Source organism: Guillardia theta, assembly GCF_000315625.1.
Source record: "Guillardia theta CCMP2712 unplaced genomic scaffold GUITHscaffold_39, whole genome shotgun sequence".
Taxonomy (NCBI): domain Eukaryota; class Cryptophyceae; order Pyrenomonadales; family Geminigeraceae; genus Guillardia; species Guillardia theta.
Genome location: NW_005434635.1, coordinates 446,818 through 462,106, shown reverse-complemented (window position 1 = coordinate 462,106; position 15,289 = coordinate 446,818). Strand labels below are relative to the sequence as shown.

General features: G+C 56.4%; 4 protein-coding genes across 4 annotated transcripts; 2 read left to right on the top strand and 2 right to left on the bottom strand.

Annotated features, from left to right (window-relative positions):
- Window positions 1–2,746: 2,746 nt before the first annotated feature.
- Window positions 2,747–3,492, bottom strand: GUITHDRAFT_152945 (hypothetical protein; the record flags this gene model as incomplete). The annotated part of the gene is made up of 1 exon (XM_005831630.1): window positions 2,747–3,492. A coding segment is annotated over exon 1 (392 nt), but the record flags the coding sequence as incomplete, so codon positions are not given.
- A 226-nt stretch (window positions 3,493–3,718) lies between these two features.
- GUITHDRAFT_139630 (hypothetical protein) lies at window positions 3,719–7,906 on the top strand (the record flags this gene model as incomplete). The annotated part of the gene is made up of 11 exons (XM_005831629.1): window positions 3,719–4,426; window positions 4,593–4,760; window positions 5,033–5,086; window positions 5,130–5,198; window positions 5,439–5,944; window positions 6,076–6,269; window positions 6,451–6,713; window positions 6,941–6,999; window positions 7,269–7,349; window positions 7,552–7,621; window positions 7,844–7,906. The coding sequence occupies 11 exons, from the start codon at window positions 3,719–3,721 to the stop codon at window positions 7,904–7,906; spliced, it is 2,235 nt and encodes a 744-aa protein (XP_005831686.1).
- A 342-nt stretch (window positions 7,907–8,248) lies between these two features.
- GUITHDRAFT_109483 (hypothetical protein) lies at window positions 8,249–12,026 on the bottom strand (the record flags this gene model as incomplete). The annotated part of the gene is made up of 22 exons (XM_005831628.1): window positions 8,249–8,318; window positions 8,442–8,496; window positions 8,543–8,588; window positions 8,635–8,703; window positions 8,818–8,909; window positions 9,027–9,108; window positions 9,492–9,548; window positions 9,663–9,734; window positions 9,784–9,843; window positions 9,956–10,021; window positions 10,145–10,222; window positions 10,331–10,400; window positions 10,529–10,593; window positions 10,651–10,728; window positions 10,779–10,850; window positions 10,907–10,943; window positions 10,999–11,069; window positions 11,120–11,149; window positions 11,323–11,458; window positions 11,502–11,588; window positions 11,775–11,905; window positions 11,955–12,026. 22 exons carry the CDS (start codon window positions 12,024–12,026, stop codon window positions 8,249–8,251), a joined length of 1,596 nt encoding a protein of 531 aa, XP_005831685.1.
- Window positions 12,027–13,641: 1,615 nt separating this feature from the next.
- Window positions 13,642–15,187, top strand: GUITHDRAFT_71984 (hypothetical protein; the record flags this gene model as incomplete). Its single annotated transcript, XM_005831627.1, has 3 exons — window positions 13,642–14,532; window positions 14,628–14,775; window positions 14,952–15,187. The coding sequence occupies 3 exons, from the start codon at window positions 13,642–13,644 to the stop codon at window positions 15,185–15,187; spliced, it is 1,275 nt and encodes a 424-aa protein (XP_005831684.1).
- Window positions 15,188–15,289: the final 102 nt, after the last annotated feature.

The following is a 15,289-nucleotide window of genomic DNA, read 5'->3' as shown; positions in this document are numbered from 1 at the left end:
CACTAGTTAACCAAAGGTTTTGAAAGCTTGTTCTCGTCAAATTCATCCTCGTACACGTCTTCCTCTTGTTCTGAACACTTGGTCAGCGCATCCCCGAGCAGATACAAGAAACCTTTTCTGAAGCTGCGGATGATTCGTGCTATGAAGAGCATGCACGTGAGAGAAGTGATTGCTCCGCAAACCTTTGCACACAAGAATCAGCAAGTCACATGTCACAGCGCTGATCTCACAGCTCCGACGATGCTCATCATGTTTCCCAGGTACTGGGGCTCCGGCACGTCGTTGATTCCAACGATCGTCACAGTGGCGTTCTGGGCACAGTCAACGCTGAGCCTTTACCTCCGTGAGAAAGACCTGAGGGTCCACAAGCAGACTTGAGTTCACGGCGGTGAAAATGCGGACCTGGAGATTTCAACTGAGAGATGTCAAGAGGAAACATTGACAGACCTCAAATGTCAGCGACTGCTGCATAAGTCCATTCTGATGGATAGGAATGATGATCTGTCTGCATGGCAGTCATGTGGAGATCGACTCGCAAGACGATCAAACTTGGTCGCCGAGTCTCCGTTGTTCCATCGAAGTTGCCCTTGTTTGGAAGCGAAATCTTCTCCAAGCCCCTTCATCACGAGTGTCAGTCGACAGTTTGTTTCTCTGTCTCCGTCACCCTTGCAGATGATGTTGTGTTGTACTGTATCGTCTCGTAATTCACTGAGGGGAATCAGGTCAGCTTGAGGTTGGCGCAAGACGCTGCTGCACCGGTTGCTGTCAGATCGCTTCCGCCCGTCCTGGTCACTCCCAACGCTGCATAGCCCCAAACTTGCTTTTTCACCCTGCGCTTGGATCACCATGAATCGCAATCACTTCAGCAGAATACTGAATCTGGAGGTTTTGGAATTGAAGCACGCCAGGATACTGAACCTTGATGAATTCCTGGTGGGTCTAGAGTCATGGCAACCGAAGCAGCAAGACACCAACACTTACAATGATGTGCCCGGACGGCAGCGTCGACTTGCTGCTCAACCCCTGGTCGATGTAGATCTCCATGATGTTGAGCATTCTCAGCGACGGGTCGCCTGTGGCCGCTTTGCTCCTCGTGGTCAGGTTCTTCAAGGAGACCGAGGCTGAGGCTCCCCCGGGCCCTTCGCTCACGATGTAGATGATCATGTTGAAGTCATAGCAAGACCCGCCAGCCATGGTCGGCACACACGTGATGGGGCTGCTCTTCTCGTACGAGCGGACAGCAAACAAGGTCCCAATACTTTGACTCTGAAGGCTCGAGGAGGAGACCAATGTCTGTCAGAAGCGTGAGTGCACTCGCTGGCTTCAGTGAGTAACTTACAACAAGCTGAAGGCGCCGCCAATCTTCTGCGTTGATGAGCATAGCAAGGTTCATGAGGAATCCATTTACGTCAAACGAAGAAGAAGGATACTGCGTGTAGATTCCAACTTGAGGCGAAGAGGTCCTCCATTGAAACTCCGTCACAGAACTGCTCTGAGGAGCGAGGAAGGTAAGCATGCAGGGTCCAGCAACACATCTCATCCTCCGTTCGCACGTCTGCTTGCTCACCCAGTTGTATATCGCTACTGTCTGACCAGAAGGGGTGTAGGACGAGATGGAGCCCAAAGACCAGTAGAGTCTCTTGCAAGACGTCCGGATACTTATCCTTGGATATTTGCTACATGTACCGCTCAGACTTGAGCAGGAGGTGATGGACAAGGGAACGCTGGCCGAGAAGTTGTCGAGGGAGCGATCGATCCCGGCGATGAAGGAGTTGTTGATCATGTTGGTGGCGGGGTCGCACGGTCCCGGCTTGCCTGGCGACATGATGGCAGGAATGCTGACGTTGTAAACCCCAGGGCTCAGTTGCGTGATGGTGAACCTGCACTTGGGGTCTCCTGGGGAGATGCAAACAGGACAGCAAGTCGTCAAAGCCTGCGAGCTGGAGGCCTGGAGGATCTGGGTCTGGTTGGGGTTTCGTTTGGCTGGATCGATGTACTTCCCCCCGTAGATGTCCTCGTCAATCAGCTCCCATGTGCCTTCGTGTTCCACAAACTCATCGAGTTTCGAAGCCGGAATGGTTCCGTTGTAGCCTTTTGCAAACGGCCTGATTCCCAGAGCGACGGTCTTGTTTTCAAACGAAACGCCCGGTTGCGCGCAAGCGAAGTTTGGCGGGTTGTTATTAAGGCAAGCGACTCGGGGCAGGCGGCAGACGAACATGTTCTGACTGATGTACCGACTGTCACAGCACTCCTGAGGCTCACTCGTTCCGTTGATCAGTACGATGGAGCCATTCCTGGTGTGTGTGACATCCGTCGGAGGGAAGTAGCTCCCGTACACCGTGATGTGCGTTCCTCCATCCTGAGGGCCGAAGGGCGGGTTGACTGAGTTGATGGTAGCCATGTAGTTCTTGAACCACTCATTGTTCGGACCTTCAAACCGATCCCTCCAAGTCAACGTGTACAAGAATGTCTGCGAGGCGGCGACAGTGGCGAAGGAGGACGGGAAAGAGGTCATGACATTCTTAGTGGGAGAGTAGGCGAGAATCCAATTGCTGCTGAAGCTGAAAGAATTTGAGCCTGCATTGTCATAAGGAAACCCAAGGACCAGGTCGAGTCTGTACTCCGAACCCCGGGGATCAATGGCTGTGCTCTTGCCTAATCGGAACTTTCCTTTGAATTGAGTTCCATCCAAGCTGGGATAGCAGGCAGCGTTGCTCGAACATCTCTGATAGGGGATGGTCTCTGCCTTTGAGTTATCGTTCCACGATTTATGCTGTGAGTAAGAGGTCCCGAAGTTGAGAGCGCAAGCGATATAGTCACTTGTTGTTTTCTGAATAGTCATGATTACAGTTCCATCTGAAACGTTAAAGTCTGCATGGACAGTATGGTTTCGCTCATACGCACAACCATCTGGCATACCGTAGTAGTTGTCTGCCCCCGGTGAGCTCTGAAACACGTCTCCGTGGAACCTCAAAGTCAAGTTCATCTTCACTTGTTCCGTCCCCACATATTGCGCTGGGTCGAGTAAGATCAAGTCGATCTGATCTACCGGGCAAGGCGAAGGCCAGCCAGGTTGAGGAAGGCAGGAGCCACTGGACAAAGGTGAGTATAGATAGCTTGCTCCTGTTGTACTGCCGTCTGCATACCCCGAGCCCTTCCAATCTCTTGCAAGGTATGCGACAGTTTCTGAAGCGTTAAACCATGGCGAAGTTTGACAAGAGCACAAATGAAGGCTGGCGAGAAAAATACCCAACGATATTCGAACTGAGATGTCTCGCAGTTGCATCGTGCAATCTTAGCGCAAAGAATGCAACACAAGGGAGACTTGCAGGTTTGCACTTCAGGTCTACAGTTTCAGACTTGACTCAGCTACTTCCTGCTCTCTTCTCTGTTCTCTCTTCTCTGTTCTCTGTGCTCTCTCCCTCTCCCTCTTCCTCCTCTAGCCCGCTTCTCTTCCCCTCCTCCTCCTCCTCTCATCTTCCCTGACCATGGCGGCTCTCCCGTGTCGCTTCGGCTCGTAGGGCCTGTAGGCAGGCGACCGATTAAAAAGTTCCGTACGAAGAACAAGTAAATGTTCTGTCAAAGAACAATCGATTTACCTGAAATGTTCTGTGAAAGGAACATCCACTTGAGACCCTCGGGGAAGGCCACAAGGATGAAAGAGGAAGGAGGCGTGGGAGGAGGAGGAGGAGGAGGAGGAGGAGGAGAAGGAGGAGGGATGGGAGGTTGCTTCTTGCACAGCACCAGCCACCATCTCCTAGCAGGCGCTATCGTCGTCAAAGGTGATAGCGGTCATCGTATAGTCATGTCGGTCACTATGGCAGGCGGTTCGGAGGCGCCAGCGTTGGATAAGGTGGAGGAAGCAGGACGGGAGCTCGTGAGCAGGCGATCGGCAGTCCAGCTGCTTCCTCAAAGTGTCCTCGGTGTTCCTGCGAACGGGATAGCCAAGCTGATGGCTCCTAAGCCAGCGCTCTGCGGGCAAGACATCGAGGTCACGTTCGATGCTCTTGTGTTTGTTGGGCACCCGATCTCCCTGGACCAGCGGGCGTACAGCGAGGGGAGCATAAGCCAGGAGAGTCACCAGATCCTGCGAGGCTCTAAGCAGCTCTCGCAGAGACACGAGAGGCTGACGACGTTCACGTTCGTGCTGGTGGTGCATCATGGCTGCAAGTCGCTGAACCATTGGAAAGAGGTGGCTCGATCGGCGGGGCTGGTTTGGGTGCATGAGCAGCTTCGCAGCGGGTATCTGAGCATGGAGGTTCAACGCATCCAAGACCTCGTGCAGGGGAACATCTCGTCGCAGGAACGAGCGTCGAAAGAGAACGAGCCGAAGCTCGAGGGCAGCAGCACTGACTTAGTGGGGAACAACCCCAGCCATGTCGAGATTGAGCGACAGAAAAGCTCGCTGGTGGCCGAAGTCGTCGAGGTACTGATCCTCTTTCTGATCCTGTCTCCCTCCCTCCCTCCCTCCCTCCCTCCCTCCCTCCTTCCCTCCCTCCCTCCCTCCCTCCCTCCCTCCCTCCCTCCCTCCCTCCCTCCCTCCCTCCCTCCCTCCCTCCCTCCCTCCTCCTGCTCTCCTCAGCACTTCCCAGGTGTTCGAGAGCTTGAATGTCCACGGGTCTGCGAGCGTCCTCGTCAACTCATGGCTCAACCTGCACGTGCGGGTCGGAGCCGCGACAGCAGCAAACGCTCCGTCACCGCGGAAGTACGACACCTTGCTCCTTCTGCAGCCAAGAGATGAGATTTTAAGAGAACTCCCGGTCCTCCTCCCCTCCGCCTCCCCTCCACCCTCTCCTCTCCTCCGTCTCTCATCCGCCTCCATTCCTCTACCCCTTTCCCTCCACCTCTTCTACTTCTCCTCGTCCCCTCTACCACGTCCTCTCCACCTGCTCACCCATTCAACTGATCCTTTCCACCTCCTCCCCTCGACCTCCAATCCTTCTCCTCCTCCTCCCCTCCTCCTCTCCTCCCCTCCTCCCCTCCTCCCCTCCTCTCCTCCGCTGCATCCGGCATCCCTGAGGGCTGCGCACAGGCCGACTGCTCGTTGGACTTGGCGCTGGTAGTGCGCAAGGCGGATCCCTTGAAGGTCTGCTGGCAGGGCGAGACGTCAAGTGACTTGGCAATGGCAGACGCTCAAGAGACTTTCAGACGAGCTTGACATCCCGTTGCAGCGAGTGTTCGTGCTGTCCCAGCACCTGGTGAGGACGAATATCAATGTGTCGCTGAGAGAAATTCCTCGTTGCTTCCTTCCCCTCTCCTCCTCCCCTTCTCCTCCTCCCCTTCTCCTCCTCCCCTTCTCCTCCTCCCCTTCTCTTCCTCCCCTTCCACCCCTCCTTCCCGTCAACGATATGTATTCGTCGTCTCCTCTCTTCTCTCTCCTCCCTTCTTGTTCTCCTCCCTTCTTGTTCTCCTCACCTTCCTATTTACCAAGAGAGCAGGAGAGATGGTCTAAGGGACGAGTGGTTCAGAGCGTGAGCAAGGCGAGCATCTACTTGATTGCGCCCGAGGTGAACCTCTCGACCGTCGGAGTCTCGGAGAGAGAAGGAGAAAACATCGCCGAGTCCTTCGATCGTTTCATGCCCGCGGAAGAGCCTTCGCGCAAGGGGGAGGAGGAGAGAGGAAAGGAGGACAAGGGCAAGGAGGAGAGGGCAAGAAGCACGAGGAGGAAGAGCTCGCGGGTCAGCAGGGGATGGAGGGCTCAAGGCTCTCCGAAGCTGCGCCTGCAGAAAGCGCTGCAAGTCTTCTCGCAGGGAAAGACTCTAGAGGCGTTGCAGCATGACGTGGAGATCCAGACGCTGGCAGGTGGAGCATGCGCCTTGAGCGAGAGGAGGAGAGGAGCTGACCAGCAGGCAGAGCTCAATGTGTCGCGCTGGGATGAGCTTGAGAGCAGCGTCATCAAGCTGATCAGGAGGAAGAAGAGCGACCTCGCGAGAGTTGCCGGCATGTCTCTTCTTCCTCATGATACTGCTGCTTTCATGGATAGTTATTGTCTTCCTGCTCCTGCTCCTGCTCCTGCTCCTGCTCCTGCTCCTGCTCCTACTCCTGCTCCTGCTCCTCCTACTCTTCTTCCTCCAGCTCCTCCTGCTTCTCGCTCCGTGCCATCGCTTTCTTTCTGCTCACTCGCTGCATCTCAGCGTGGCTGCTAGAGAAGAATCTGGTCGTCGAGCTGCAGACTTATGTCGAGTTTGTGTCGGAGGATCTGCCGAGCTCAAGCGAGGAGGAGAAGGAGGAGGTCGTCCTCACTCCTGCGCAAGAGATCATGCTCGCAGGTATCTCTCCTTCCTCCTCCTGCTCCTCCACCAGATCCTCCTCCTCCTTCTCCTTCCTCACCTCCCTCCCTCCCTCCCTCCCTCCTCTCCTCTCCTCTCCTCTCCTCTCCTCCTCCCTTCCACTACTCTTCTCTCGCTCTCTTGCTTCCTCCTCTTCTCCACTCCTCTGACGGGGCTGCAGTGAGCATGGGGCTACACCCCAGGATAGGAGAGAGAAGTCCTCTGATGCTCCTTGCCGAGCTTCAGTTCCGCTCCAACGCGGAGGCCAGTCAAGGCAGCTCGCGTCGGTCCTTGGAGGACCTGCTGGTCGCCATCATGAGGATGGCGCTCAAGGAGGAGCAGAGGAAGGTAGACGAGCAGGACGCGGCTGCGAGGAGGAGGATGTCGTATGGCAGCCTCGCTCAGGTTGACCCCAAGGAAGAGGGCGACGAGGGATGGATCGAGGTTGATTGAACTCCTCCTCCTGTCCTCCCCTCCCTTCCTCCTCCTCCCCCTTCATCCTCCTCCTGTCCTCCCCTCCCGCTTCCACCTTCTGTTGCTGGTCTTCTCCTGCTACTGTTGCTGCTGCGCCCTTGGCTCCTGCTTCCTCCTCCCCCTTCCTCCTCCTCCCCCTTCCTCCTCCTCCTCCTTCCTCATCTTCAATCTCTTTCTCAAGCTTGACTGTCTTGAAGGAGGCAAAGTCGGAGGCAGAAAGGACTCTCCGTAGGAAGCTCGTGAACTCCTGGATAAGGTTACTCTGACTGTTCCCCTTCCCTTCCTCTTCTTCCTGCCCCCATCTCAAAGTCCACCGCCTGCTCATGTTCCTGCTGCTGCTGCTGCTGCTGCTGCTGCTGCTGCTGCTGCTGCTGCTGCTGCTGCTGCTGCTGCTGCTGCCACTCCATTTTCTCCTCGTCCTCGTCCTCGTCTTCCTGTTGTCCCTCCCTCTGCCCCTCGTCTGCTCGTGCTGTTCCTTCATGTCCTCTGATTCCATTGCTCTTGCTGCTCGCGCTTTCATGTCAGGCACCTCTCCTCTCCTTCTCCCCCCGGGTTTGGCAGTCTGTCAAAGAAGGGAAAGGCGAGATTGTGGTCCCGCCTCAAGAGGTGAGACCTCCTGGAAGCGCTTCTGTCCTTGCCACTGCTGCTCCTCCTTCTCCTCCTGCTGCTGCTGCTGCTCCTCCTCCTCCTCCTCGTCCTCCTCCTCCTTCTCCTGCTGCTGCTGCTGCTGCTGCTGCTACTTGTCCTCTTGCCCTTCCCCCGTTAGCCTCTCTCCCTCCTGCTGTTCTTGATGCTGCATGTCAATCAGAATGCTCCCCTTCCTCGATGGGCGTCACACCCTGCAGTACATGTGCGAAGAGATCAACCTGCGTGCAGAGGTGAGAGGAGGAGGAGGAGGAGGGGAACGAGGAGGAGGAGGACGGGAACGAGGAGGAGGAGGAGGGGAACGAGGAGGAGGAGGACGGGAACGAGGAGGAGGAGGACGGGAACGAGGAGGAGGAGGAGGAGGAGGGGAACGAGGAGGAGGAGGAGGGGAACGAGGAGGAGGAGGAGGGAACGAGGAGGAGGAGGAGGGAAAAGTTTAGGCTGACTTGAAGCAGAACATCCTGGCCATCGCTAAGCGCTGCTCGGAGTTTCTCGTCGTCATCCGATGCGCCGTATGAGAGTGTGAGGGGAGACTGAGAGGGGAAGGGAAGGAAGAGGAGGGGAGGGGAGGGGAGGGAACTACAGGATTCAACAGGGAGGAGCGGCTAGGATGGAGGATGGAAGACTGTGAAATAGGAAGGAAGGACGAGGAAAGAGAATTTGGGAGGAGAGTGATTTGTACAGATTATCTTTTGAATGTGAATGAATGACGAATACACACATGAATACAACACAAACAAGACAAGCAAGAGAGGAAAGGGGGAGATACCGGAGATGGTGAGAGGAGAAGGAGCATGAGGGCAACGGTAATGCGGTAGATTTTCAATTTTGTTTTGTTCCAATTTGAAGACTCAAAAACTTCAAGATCGAAACTTGACGAGCATGACAGCCAACATCGCGACTCCCACGAACGCAACAGGGACCAGCATGCTGCTGCATGTCATGTCAGCTCCGCTCCTCTCCTTCCCCTCCCTCCTCCTTCCCCCTCTCTCCTTCCCACCGTCCTGCCCCATCTCTCCTCCCCATTCCCCATCCCCTCCTCTCTCAGCAGACCTTGATTCGCTCCTCGAGCTCTGCTCTCCAGTCTGCAGCAGCGCCTTGGGCCCTCCTGTCACTCCGATCAGCTCCCCTTCTCACTCTTCTCCTCCCCATACCAGCACGGAGCTCCTGACTCCTCTCCCCGAGGCTCTTGAGCTGCGCCTGCAGGAGCACATTCAGAATCCTCCTCCTCCTCCTCCTCCTCTACCTTTCTTTTTTCCTTCAAGTGCACTGGGTCAAGAATGTCCTTGCGGTCCAGCAAAGTCTTCTCTGAAGCCTGAAGACCAATCACACACACACATCCCTTCCTCCTTTCTTCATCCTGAAACACCTCCCATACTTTCTCCTCCTCCTCCTCCTCCTCCTCCTCCTCCTCCTCCTCCTCCTCTACCTGCCCGAAGTCGCACTGAATTCCCGGCAGTCCAATGTCTGCGGCTACGTTCTCCGACATGCACTTGGAGAAGACCCCGAACACGCTGCTCCCTGCTGGGGTTCAGCACGAGTAGAGGAGGAGGAGGAGGAGGAGGAGGAGGAGGAGAACGGGAGTGGATGCTGCTGCTGCTGCTGATGATGATGATGTTGATGGCAGTGAAGGAGTACCGGTATCGAAGATGACAGGCATCTTCTGCCTGGGAGTGCCAATAGAGACGTTGACGAAATACTGCGTGCTCTCATGGTTCACCTGGCCAGCGAGTCACAAGTCGTCTCCTTCCTCTCCTCTGCGATAGTCCTGCTCCTCCTGCTCCTGCTCCTGCTCCTGCTCCTGCTCCCCTCGTCCTCGTCCTCGTCCTCGTCCTCGTCCTCGTCCTCGTCCTCCTTCCACTGTCTGCCTTTTTCTTGTCTGTCTGTCTGTCTGTCTGTCTGTCTGTCTGTCTGTCTGTCTGTCTGTCTGTCTTTCAGCTCGCGCACTCACCACCGGTACTCGGTCAGCAGCGATGGGGTAGTGGTAGTTCCTCCTGATGGCCTTCGTCTCCTGAATCACCTGCAACCATGGACTTGAGTACTCCTCCTCTCGCTCTCGCTCTCTCTCTCTCTCTGTCTCTGTGTCTCTGTGTCTCTCCTCACCTGTGCAGGCTGCTTGTGCGCGGTGATCTTGCTGATCGTCTCATGCTTGGTAGCGAGCTGCAAGGGTGGAGGATCAGCAGGAGGAAAGGACGAGCGGTGCAGGCCCCGGGGAACGAGGGGGATGAGGAGGAGGAGGAGGAGGAGGAGGAGGAGGAGGAGGAGGAGAAGGACCTTGTAGTTGGGATTTCTCTTTCCGATACCGATGGTGACTGGGCCGGGAAAGGTGGAGAGGTCGAACATGACCTAGCGGGCAGCACTGAGACGAGGAGTCAACAACCCGCTGCATGCTCACCACATAGCGACGGAAAAGAACGTCCCCGACAAGCACCATTGGCATGCCTCCAGGCATCCTCTGCGTTGACATCATTAGCGCTCCTCTCTCCTCCTCTCCGATATTGTTGTCTTCGTCCTCGTCCTCCCCCTAGTCTTCTTCTTCTTCCTCTTCCTCTTCCTCCCTGTCTCACCTGTACGCAAGACTGATCCGAGTCGGAGCCTTGGGTGATGTACCAGTCCGAGAAGGGAATGTCGTACTGGAAGAAAACATTAATAAGAGGACATGAATGGGGCAGAGAGAGCGGGAGAAGGAAGAGGAGCCGAGAGAGACGGGGAGGAGGAGAGAGCGAGGTAGAAGAGGAGGAGGAGGAGATACTTACAACTGTGCCTGCGATGTTAACGTGGAAAGTGTCATGCTTCTTGGGGGCCTTTGTGTTTCCTCCAATCATGTGCTTCCACTGCCAACGGCCGTCAGTCAGGAGGAAGAGAAGGAGGGAGGATGAGGAGGAGGGAGATGGAGGAGCAGCAGCAATAGGGGAAGGAGGAGGAGGGCCGGGGAGAGGAACCTGAGTGAAGGGCTTGTTGCTCAACATGCCGGGGACAGGAGCATCGGGGAGAACCAAGCATGAAGTTCCACTTGATAGCAGTCAGAAGAGGTGGAGAGAGGAAAGCAGAAAGAGAGGAGGAAGTGAAGAGGAGAGGAGAGAACAGGAGAGGACGAGGGAGGGTGGGGAGCGAGGAGAGGAAGGGAACTTTAGCTGTACCTGTCAAGAATGCCAGCAAGGAAGGGAGGGTGGCATTCGTCTCCCTGACAGCCGATGGGGACCTTCTGCACGTTGCAAGGGAGGGCGTCAGCTGGACAGGAGCTGGCAGTGGAGCAGCCGACCAGGTTGGGGTTGGAGAACTGCAGGAGCTCCACGTCTCCGAACTTGATCGAGTGAACAGGAACGGCATAGTCGTTTGGCTGCGCCGAGGGTTCAAAGGTTGTGGACCCCAGCTCAAGTCGAGCTGTACCTGGATGGTGGTTGTCAAGTGCATCTTGCCGATGATCGACTCTGGATCGACTCCGCCCAGCTGGATCTCAGCCTGTCATCGCGTTGCTGTCAGGCACCGCCCTACCTCCTTTCCCACCTGAACCCCACCTGGTCATCGGTGGAAAAGAAGGAGAAGGCTCTCTTCCTGCGTCCCCGCAGACTTCAGCAAGCGCGGCGGGAGGCGGGGGATCGACAGGTACCTGAGCATGTGGTTCTTGGCGTTGTCCTTGACCCTGGGGTCTGTGAGATCGAAGAGCAGAGGAAGCGGCAGCTGCATGAGTGGAGTCAGTTTCCTTCCTGCTAGCGGGAAGCACGCGGCACCTGTGGGCTGGGCATTCCGGGAAGCTCCATCTGAGAAGAATGTGAGATGAGGAGGAGGGGAGAAGGGAAAAGGAGGAGGGGGAAAAGGGGTAGGAAGAGAGCAGGGGAGAGAGCAGGGGAAAAAGAGGCAGAGGGAGAGAAGGAAAAAGGAGGAGGGGAGAGAGGAGGGGAGAGAGGAGGGGAGAGGAGGGAAAGGAAGGCACCGGCATCTGCTGTGGAAGACCGAAGCCGAGGATGCCGTTGACGCGCTGGAAGTCAGGGCTGTTGCATGTCGTGATGCCTCCGAACTTGGTGACTGTGTAGAAGTCGCCGAACTGAACGATGTCGGTCGCCTCGTACCTGCCGCCCGTCAGGCTCGCCGAATGCTGAGGCCGGCTCTCACCCCTTGAGGTTGGAGTTATCGGCATACTGGAGGAAGAACTGCCCGTGCTTGATGTAGCGAATCGATTTGGACTTGGTGGGATCGAACCTGAATCGTCCGTTACCTCTCCTCCTCCTCCTCCTCCTCCTCCTGGACTCGTCCCCTTCCTCCCCCCAGCCCCCCCCGCATGTCCCGCTGATCCTTCTCCTCCCCCCCTCCTGCTCCTGCTCCTGCTCCTGCTCCTGCTCCTGCTCCTGCTCCTGCTCCTGCTCCTGCTCCTGCTCCTGCTCCCACCCCCGCCCGCCCATTCTCGCAGAGCCTTGCCTGGTGCAGTTTGGCCCCCCAGGATACGCAGCCCAGCACTCGTGGGGATAGAAAGGACGGATGAACTTGTTGCAACCAGAGTCTTTCTTCGGGTCGCAGTTCTATGGACACACGTCAGTTTCCTTGGGCTCTGAAACCCGCCGTGCGCACCTTGCTCTCACCACGCACGTGGCTCACATTGAGCAAGACAACGAGCGCCAACAAAGACGTTCGGGTGAACATCTGCGATCAAACCTGTCAGCCTCCACTAGCAGGTAGGAACGAGACGATTCCAAGCAGGAGATGCTCTAAAATGTTCACGGCACCAATGAGCGCAGGGTGCGCAAAGTGTGTTTGGGTATGAGCATGTGCTGAGGATGTAGAGCTAAACAGGTAAGATAGACGCAAGGTACAAAAGACTAACAGCACTGAGATAAGAGACTAACAGCACTGAGATAAGAGACTAAGATTGACTGTAGATGGGGACGAGAACGAGGATTCAAGGAAGTACAAAAACAGACATAGATCAGATGAGATGAGCATCAATCATCCCTCAGTCTGCAGGACAGGAACGCATGAGGATTATCTAGCTGAGGAGAGCATCTCTCATATGCTCCCATGCTGTAAGAATGGAAGATGCCGCTGAGGGACGGAGGATCAAAGTATGGTAACATCGCAGTTGGAACGCCAGGGAGAGGAAAATCAAAGCAGGGCTGAAGGGTAGGAGGAGATGGACAGAAGCATGCAGGATTCGATTGAAGTGATTTCGCCTTGGGAGAGGAAGATGAGTAGGGAGAAAGAAAATGGAAGAGATGGAGTAAGGAATAAACCGGGTGAAACGTGGCATGCAATCCAGGAGGAGGTCGAGGAAGGGAGAAACAGGAGTGGGGAAGGAGGAGGAGAGCGAGTAGGAGGGAGAGAGGACATGGTTGACGATCATGGGGACGAGGAGGTTCATCGCGGCAGCTGTGCATTGCGTGTGAGTCACCAGAATAGCCGTGTTTGCCCTCATCCCCAACAAACCCAATCCATGTGGGCCCGCCCCAGCATTTTTGTAAGCGAAAACTTCCGACGACCAGGAAGATGGTAGACCAAAGGGTTCAAAATGACCGGGTAGGGGTCAACCAAAAAATCTCAAAGAAGGGGTGGTACATGGAAGGACCCCCAATAATGCGATATTACTACTCATTTCACTGGTCAAAGTGTGGGTAGGGGTACTTGAATCCTCCTCGCACAGGGGTACTTTCGGCCAAGAACCCACCCCTTTCGGAACACATTTCCTAGGGCGATTGCTAGGACCAGCTATCCATCGCTAAGCTTTCCTAGGATCTGGCCCTCTATGGCAAATGCAAACAGCATGCCACCTATCTACTGCCATGCCCGCCATGCCCGCCATGCCCGCCATCCCCGCTCTGTCCTCTCGCTCCTCTCGCTCATGCTTTCGATGCACTCCTGGGCTTCAACATGCTCTCAACATGCTTTCATGTTTATGTCCTCCATGCTGTCAAGGCTCTGCCTTCTTTAGAACCCCATTTTGAGGTCAAATCTAAACTCACCGCTTATCTTGATGTGCTCCAAACATGTTAAGTCGATTTTTCTTCGCATCTCTTTGTTTCTGTTTGCAAGCAGCAAACTCCTCCTCATGCATTCAGCTCTTCAATGTGTTGTTTCTCTGACGATCTGTTCGATCCAGCATGGCAAAGACCAAGAAGAGGAAATGGAAGCAGCAGCAGCAGCAGCAGCAGCAGATGTCGAAGAAGAGGAGCTTGCTGGCTGACAAGTCCATCTATGAACATCTGCCGTCGAAGAGGAAGCTGACGAGACTGAACAGACTCACGATTCTCCTGAGACTGACGAGATGAGCGGCAAGGACGACATCACCAGTCTCATCTCAGACGAGGAGCTTCGGGTTACCTTGAGGACACTGAGCGTCATCGGTGAGCATCTCGACATGCTCCGTGACAAGCGCATGAAGCCCTTGAGATCTGCGTTGCATCCCATTGTGGAGGAGCGGATACGGCAGACGGCAGGGAACAAGGTCCCGCATGCAGCAGGGGGAGGGTCGTTGAGCGGTAAGATCAGCGAGGCGCTCAAAGATCAGAGGTGGGAGGACGCGATCGAGCTGCTGCAAGCCATGCGGGCTCCTCGTGAGATCCCCAAGCTCGGGGCCGTCCAGCGTTGGGTGCGGGACTGCGACTTGGGAGCAACGGCTGCCAACGACCCTCAGGCGCTGCGGGTGCTGGACGCCATTCTGAGAGCGGCAGGTCAGGACTGGTTCGGTCTCGCGGCATCAGCAGCGGCGAACGCGAAGCAGGAGGGGCAGGAGGGAGCTCCTGAGCTGCTCAAGGGGAGCGGGATGGTGCGCCGGTTTCCAGCATGGTGCCCGGTGCCGAAGCAGGAGGGCGGGAGCTACGACGCTAGCAAGTTCCTCGAAGTAGACAAGTCGAGCCTCCGCATCATCGGGCACGAGATGGCTTGCGAGCGCCGCCCGCCCAACAAGCACGACCTGAACATCTGGTATGCTCCTCCCTCCCTCCTCCACTTCCAGCAGGACCTCCCTCAGGCCACAAGGTTCGACTTCCCCTCCGTCCCCGGCGCTTTCTTCCTCTCGGGCGTCCTGACCCCCCACGAGTGCTGGCAAATCATCTCCGTCGCTGAGGCCATGGGCTTTTCCCCCGATGAGCCGCTTGACAAGGCCATTGACTCGCGCGCTGACGGATGCGTGTGGCTGGTGGACGAGCAGATCCAGGTCAGTCCTCCCACTGCCACGCTCCTCCCTCTTCCTCTATCTGCTCCCCTCCCTCTCCTCCTTCCCGCTCTCCTCCCGCTCATCCTGGTCTACAGCGGAAGCTGCTTGACAGGATGGAGCATCTCATGCCTCCTGTGCTGGGGGACGGCAAGTTCGCAGGCCTCAACGCCCGCTGGCGCCTCTACCGTTACACCACGGGCAACGTCTACCGGCCGCACGTGGATGGAGCATGGCCGGGCTCGGGTGAGAGGAGGAGGAGGAGACGAGGAGGAGGGGGGTGAGGAAGAGGGGGACGAGAGGGAGTTGAGGGGGACAGGAAGACGAGGAGCAGGAGTAAAGAGGGAGGGAGGGAGGGAGGGAGGAAGAGGAAGAGGAAGAGGAATCAGTGACGAAGAGGAGGAGTCAATGACGAGGAGCAGGGATCGACGAGGAAGGGAACTATGTGTACGACAAGACAGGAGATCGCTGGTCGCGCCTGACTTTCGTAATCTACTTGACGGAGGACTTCGACGGAGGCTGTACCACCTTCTTCACTCCAGCTCGTGTCGAGGGATGCCTCGAGCTCCGCGGGGTTGAGCCCCGGCAGGGATGCGTCTTGTGCTTCCCTCATGGCGATACCGCAGAGTCGCTCGTCCATGAAGGTGAAGTCAAATAGCTGCTGCTGCTGCTGCTGCTGCTGCTGCTGCTGCTGCTCCTCCTCCTCCTCCTCCTCCTCCTCCTCCTCCTCCTCCTCCGTCTGTTCTTCCTGCCTTTCCTC